At 44.3% G+C, this 7,131-nt stretch overlaps 1 protein-coding gene across 1 annotated transcript; it reads left to right on the top strand.

Annotated features, from left to right (window-relative positions):
- Positions 1–826: 826 nt before the first annotated feature.
- LOC136884761 (cuticle protein 21-like) lies at positions 827–4,061 on the top strand. Its single transcript, XM_067157052.2, has 2 exons — positions 827–838; positions 3,468–4,061. Exons 1-2 carry the CDS (start codon positions 827–829, stop codon positions 4,059–4,061), a joined length of 606 nt encoding a protein of 201 aa, XP_067013153.2.
- Positions 4,062–7,131: the final 3,070 nt, after the last annotated feature.

The raw sequence follows: 7,131 nt of genomic DNA on the forward strand, positions 1-7,131 counted from the left end.
GAGTTAGCCGTGCGGTTAGGGACGCGCTGCTGAGAGCTTGCATCCAAGATACGTAACATTCGCCGAGAGATGAACATTTCCAAGGTTTCCAAGTGGGTTCGATTCCCAATGCCGGCAGCCCTGAAGATGGTTTCCCGTGCTTTCCCATTTTGACACCAGGCTGTACCTTAATAAATGCCACGGCCGCTTCCTTCCAACTCCTAGCCATTTCCTATCCCATGATCACCATAAGACCTATCTGTGTCGGTGCGACGTAAATCCACTAGCAAAAAAAAAAAAAGCTCCGTTTTTCTGAATACGTATTTTTATCTTAATAAAGTACATAACATTTGTGTTTTAACTTCGCCCGAATGAAATAACCCCAAATGTTATTTCCTAATTTATCGAGTTTGACCATTGTATTCGCCATACAGCGTAGGGCCTATCACCTGTGTTAAATATCAATATTTATTCACGTATACAATATTACTCAATATTCTTTGATCTTCCTGGTCTTGTGTTCGTGATGATGGGCTGTGAATGCACTGCCAGATGTGAAGTAGTTTATGGAAGCAGTAAAGTGTACCCGATGGCCAAAACATCGCTACGTACTTCATTACGATGGAGCCAAATTGGGGACAAGTGCTAATTAATTCAACGTCTGGCATGTGTAAAATGTCAGCCAGATTTTTGCATGCTTGATCTGGATTCTAGGCGTGGTCATGGCAGGTCAGTTTGGTCAAGCAAGGATGTTTGGGGTGAAAGGGACACTTCGATCAGGGTATATAAGCTGAGAACTAATATCAGGAGGCATCACATAGAGTCTTGTTCTACTGTTGTATCCACAATGGCATACAAGGTAAGAGCCAGCACTCCGAACAAGTGTGTGAGTGGAAAGTGAAGTGGTTTGGTACACCTGTGAAATCAGTGCATAAATTCAAAACCGTTCGATGATTTTGGAACAGTCTTTCTGACAGTGCTTATAAGTTTTGGAATTGCTTTCGGTCACAGAATTACTCAAGCAGGTTTCTTGCAATGGAAAAATAACGTCCGAGTTTTACGTAAGGTGGCCTAGTCGAGGTGGTAAACATGTATTCTGTTCACCCGAAATATCAAGGGTTCGATGCCCACCAGGGAGACGAAACATTTAGAAAGCAAGTGTCTACGTGTTTTTTTTTCAATTAGTTTAACGTGCCTCTAACTCAGAGAGAAGGAAGCAGTCATGGACTGCAAGGTGTCCCTCTTCTGAAAATGGGAAACCATGGAAAATTATATTCCGAATTGCTCATGGTGGATTTTGGAACAGTCATGAAAGCCCACAGATTCGTGGCTGGTACCAAAGGGAAAATACGCTGAATGTTTCGATTCCTGATGGGGCACATGTCCCTGAGATTCACTCAGTCTACACAAAAAAAAAGAGTACCAGGGCAATTCCTGGAGGCGATCGGGCGTTGAGCAAAACAATCTACCCCACTTTGTACCGAGGTTACGGATAGTGGAAGCCCTTAACTTCAACTCTTTCAAGGGCGTTCCAATGTCTGTACAGAGATGGCTTTGCTTGTATTCAGTGACTATGTCATGGTTGTGCTCGCTTCGACACTTGTCCATAAATTTTTATATATTGCTAATTCTGAGTAACTGACGCAGTGTTTGAAGTGAGCAGAAATAATTTCACACCCCTAACATAGTGACGGATCGTGAGAGGTTTGGCCACCTTCAGTAAATACTTGAAAGTTCGAATCCCACTGTCGGCAGCCCTGAAAATGGTTTTCCGTGGTTTCCCATTTTCACACCAGGCAAATGCTGGGGCTGTACCTTAATTAAGGCCACGGCCGCTTCCTTCCCACTCCTAGCCCTTTCCTGTCCCATCGTCGCCATAAGACCTATCTGTGTCGGTGCGACGTAAAGCCACTAGCAAAAAAAAAAAAAAAAAAAAATACTTGAAATGGAAAGTATCTAGCAGCCGTGAGAGTGGAGGACGTCGGATGCACATGCTAAAAGATTTTGAGATTTGGTTTAATACTTCACCGGCAGAACTACTTCAAACTGCAGTCAACAAACGTAAAATTATCGCGTGGACCGCGAACATTCGGTAACGGATATCCACATTAAGAAGGAGAAGAAAGATTTTGTTTCGGAGGCGCAGAGTTTTTGGAATTTTATCCGGCAGGGATTATTTTATGTGCCGGTAAATATACCTTGCCGAGTCCCCAAATAGAACCGGACTAAGCCAAAATCAAACACTTCAACTTGGAGAGAGAGCGCTGTTGTAAACAAGGTTGGGTTTACAAAAAGCACAACTTCTTTATTTGCTTCACATGTAAAATTACAATATTTACACTAACAAAACTGAAAGTTATCTCGAAGCAAATTGAACTATGAATTTGGAGAAAGAGTCTGTCTTTGTACACTATATACACGTTGGAGTATTCACGTTCACTACTATTTCGGAAAGATAGTCTTTGTGACATGAAAAGTTCTTGATAGTCGAAAACTATCAGAAGCACTGACGTAAATATCTCAGAGAGTCCTTCCTTGTTGAAGTATCTGAGTTCATTAACGTAAGTTCAATGACTGAAGAGTTCTTACTTAGCGAAACTAAGTCGATAATGGGAGCTTGCATTAGCTAGGGAATGATAGTGGTATATAATGGTAAGACTGGCATGGACAGCGGAATAGGCACGGTGACCCGAGGTGAGACCTCTTACTGCCAGAAATTCAGTCCACCTGGCCGAAGCACATTTTCAAGAGGAGTAGCCTCCGTGCTCGACGTAGGGTGTAATCTGGAGCTGGACACCGGGGTCAGTGGGCGTCTGGACAGCCTAGGAGCTCCTTTATATAGCACACACGACGTTCCAGGCACGCGCACTGAGGGCTGCGCGTCGAGGCTCGAAGAATAACACACTGGCACGCGTGTAGCTGGCTGGCGGATCGAGAAGGGAGCGACGGACATACAACAAGCGCTCTATCCTCCGAACCACTGAATCTGCGGTGCTGAAGTAAAGTACGTTATGCAACTCCCATGACTCTAAATAGGCGCGACTACAGAGGAATATTTACGAAGACACTGAAACAGTAAAGGAAGCAGGTCAGACTTTCCTACTGACAAAACTTCAGCAGTGAGCCTTATTCTGTAATCCGGTAATAATATTCGTTGAGTAGTGCTTATTCATAAAGAAAAAAAACGTAGCTCAGTCACCGGCACAATATAGTATACCAGTACATCGCATACGGCTGTGCATAAAGAAGGAAGAATTAAAGGCAATTGAGCGGAGGAAGCTTGTAAATTTACATGAATCCCAAATCTTTTTACGTGGAAATGGAACGATGAGGACATGTTTCATTCCAACTATAGCTGTATTAATGAGAAGCCAGTTAAGGCAATTCAAACACTTGCTGTGGACACAGTGGCAGTTGGTTGAATTATTCCACACACTTCGCCTCGTTTAAGAACGATTGCAGTTCTGATATTGTATTTTCTCTTTCAGTTCGTCGTCTTGGCCGCCCTCGTGGCCGTCGCTAGGGCTGGTATCCTCGGCGCCCCCGCCGTCTACGCTCCTGGAGCTCCTCTGGCCGCCCGTGCCTACGCCGCCCCTGCCATCGCTGCCGCTCCCCTCGGTCTTGCCCGCACTGCCTACGCCGCCCCCATCGCCAGGGCCGTAGCTGCTCCCGTTGCCGCTGCCATTGACACCGACTACGACCCCAACCCAAGCTACAGCTACTCCTACGATGTCCAGGACGCTCTGACCGGAGACTCCAAGGGACAGCAGGAGAGCCGTCAAGGAGATGTTGTCCAGGGTAGCTACAGCCTGGTCGAGCCTGACGGCACCACCCGTACCGTAGAGTACACCGCTGACCCCATCAACGGATTCAACGCCGTCGTACACAGAGGACCCGCCGTCGCTGCCGTCGCCGCTGCCCCCGTCGCTAGGGTCGCTGCTGCCCCTGTTGCTGTAGCTGCCGCCCCCGCCATTGCCCGTGTAGCTGCCGCCCCTGCTCTGGCTTACGGAGCCGGTTTGGGATACGCTGGTTTGGGTTACGGTCTTGGAGGCCACCTCGCCGCCAAGGGCCTCATTGGTTAATTTCATAAGACGCATCAAAACATGAAATGTACAATTATTTGTTAATTTATTTCAATCTAATTTAAATAAATGAAATTATAAAAAACAAGAAAATATCTTCAATTGGTAAAAAATACCAACACTACTACTCAACAGTCCATATAACTGTCCTCCAGCGCTCGTCCTCGAAATCCTACAAGCATCTTCGGTTGTATGAACTCAATGCTGTATGTTATAGATTAAGACTTATCAGAAATATCTGTCGATTGTCCACTTATCGGCGGAAAAAGAACGAGAGACGCGATAACTGACTTTAAGTATATCTTGAGACTAAAAATGGAAATGAGTGTGACTTTTATAGACACTGAAGAAGTATTTAATGGAGAAAACTTTTCAGCAGCTTGGCTTGGAAGTGCTGGTTTAGATTCGCAAGACAATATTTTAAATCGGCAGGAACATAAAGAGCAATATTGCTATTAATGAAGCAAAAAAAAAAAAAAAAGAAAGGAAAGAGAGACAAATAGTTTTAGGAAAGGTGTAACACATGGATGCCCCACTTTATTCGATGGATTTATTGAAGAAGCAAAATATCGACCCTAGCACAGCCAACTCGACGCGTCGTTCAAGCTAGCTTCTTTACCAGCTGTGACAACAGGTTCCCGCACTGTAATCGTAGTAGTTCCATAGCCCGGCATGTGGCGGTGGTCGGTTGTGTGGTAGAAATTAATACTCCTCTGTGGAAATGGTATTTACTTTGATTGCCGATTTATCTTAATTTAGAGGTATGGATATTGTAAATTTACTGATTCTAAAGGCTACTTTCATTAACATTTGCCAAAATAATTTCGTGTAAAATTGCTAAAAAGATGGAGGAATTTTGCTGACATTCCTTTAACTGTGAGTGATGTTATAAATCACCTCTATTATCCACAGCATTTAGATACATAGTAGAATTTAACAGATACTGTTCATTATGTCTGTATTCTGATGTGAAGAAAGTCATGAACTTGAAATGATGATGATGATGATGATGATGATGATGATGATGATGATGATGATGATGATGCGTGTTGTTTAAAAGGACCAAACGTGTATGCCATCCGCCCTTCTTTTCCTGCCGCTTTTCCCACATCTGTGGGGTCGCGGGTGCGAACTGCGTCGCACGTGTGGATTTGGCCCTGTTTTACGGCCGGATGCCCTTCCTGACGCCAACCCTCTATGGAGGGATGTAAGCACTATTGCGTGTTTCTGTGGTGGTTGGTAGTGTAGTATGTTGTGTGAATATGATGAGGAGAGTGTTGGGACGGACATATACACCCAGTCCCCGAGCCAGAAGAATTAATCAGAAGAGATTAAAATCCCCGACCCGGCCGGGAATCGAACCCGTGACCCTCTGAACCGAAGGCCAGTACGCTGACCATTCAGCCAACGAGTCGGACCCGCCCTAATGCTACTAAATGTAACGAAAATTTAAAAGACCGAAGTTCATCCGCTGACCGGAAATCAAAACGTGATGATGAAGAGTGAATGGATGAATATGAATTCAAAATATTCATGGGATCGAACTCACAATACTGAAAGTTTTAAAAATTCCAAAATCGACCCACTGACAAGGATTCAAAACAACTACGATGGACAATGATTATGAACTTGAAACTGTCAGTGGATGCGACCCCCATTGCCCCACCTTCCCAGAAACTATCTTGAAACAATAGTATTACTAACCAATGGACTGCTTCCAAAGCACAATCCTGAATCGATGAATTTCGTGGTGTTGCTCACACAGTGAATACTAATCGCAAGCAACGCAGACCCACGGTGTCGCTCATATAGTGGTACTAATCACAGGCAACGTAAGCCTGTGGTGTTCCGCATATAGTCGTACTAATCACAGATACTGTAAACCCACACTCTCTGCTGCCGCTAATCACAAACCTATTGGGTACCTAACATAGCGGCACTACTCGCAAGTAAAGGCGAACCATGGTGTTTCTCGCGCGATGGTGCTAATCACAATTAGTTTCCTGGTTCTTAAGCATCCATTGGTCGTCGCTTGTAGTCGCCTCTTAAAACAGGCAGGGGATGCCGTGGGTGTATTCTTTTTCTACGTCCCCCACCTACAGGGGGTTGTGTGCTTGGTCCGCGAGAGCTATTTTATTTCGCAGAAGTCTGCCGGCAAGCCGGTTAGGACCCCGTATCCGCCACCTGGCACGCGCCACATGGGAGCTTTACATCTCCCCCTGCTACGCCAGCGTAGTAAGTTCGTTGCATGAACTTGAGAATAAGCATCATTGTTCAGTGAGAAATTTAAATATTTCAAGTCAGGAAACGGGGGTGGTCAAAAATAAAATCCATCCCACCCCCACCCCCACTAAAATTTTCACCGCCGGGCTGAGTGGCTCAGACGGTCGAGGCGCTGGCCTTCTGACCTCAACTTGGCAGGTTCGATCCTGGCTCAGTCCGGTGGTATTTGAAGGTGCTCAAATACGTCAGCCTCGTGTCAGTAGATTTTCTGGCACGTAAAAGAACTCCTGCGGGACTAAATTCCGGCACCTCGGCGTCTCCGAAAACCGTAAAAGAGTAGTTAGTGAGACGTAAAGCAAATAAGATTATTATTAAAATTTTCACCGGAGCTGGATAACAGAAATATATGAACTGAAACTTGTCTATGTTTACATTTAAAATTTATAGTTGCAGATGATATTTCATATTTTGGACCACAATTTTACAGATAATTTCAAAGAGAGACAAGTATTTTGAGTAAAAGCCTACGTATGTGATCTCTGCAACCTGCTGTGTGACAGATATCATATTGCCAACGGTACGAAAAGAACAAACTCAATCAGATCATATTGTACGATGTGATATTTCTCCCATTATGCACAGTTGTGCGCAATTGTTACATTATTACATTTTCATGGGTATTTGTTAAAAGATTTATTTTATTTTGAAAGGCCTGTTTAGCCAGAACAATTCTTCTTTTGATTTCTTTAGTGCATTAACGAGAATTATTGTTTAGGACGAGGTTGTGACGAGAAAGTGCTTTCAGACACTAATTATAATCAGTGTTGCCAACTTATATTTTCAAGAT

This window comes from Anabrus simplex, chromosome 13, assembly GCF_040414725.1.
Source record: "Anabrus simplex isolate iqAnaSimp1 chromosome 13, ASM4041472v1, whole genome shotgun sequence".
In the NCBI taxonomy this organism is placed as follows: Eukaryota; Metazoa; Arthropoda; class Insecta; order Orthoptera; family Tettigoniidae; genus Anabrus; species Anabrus simplex.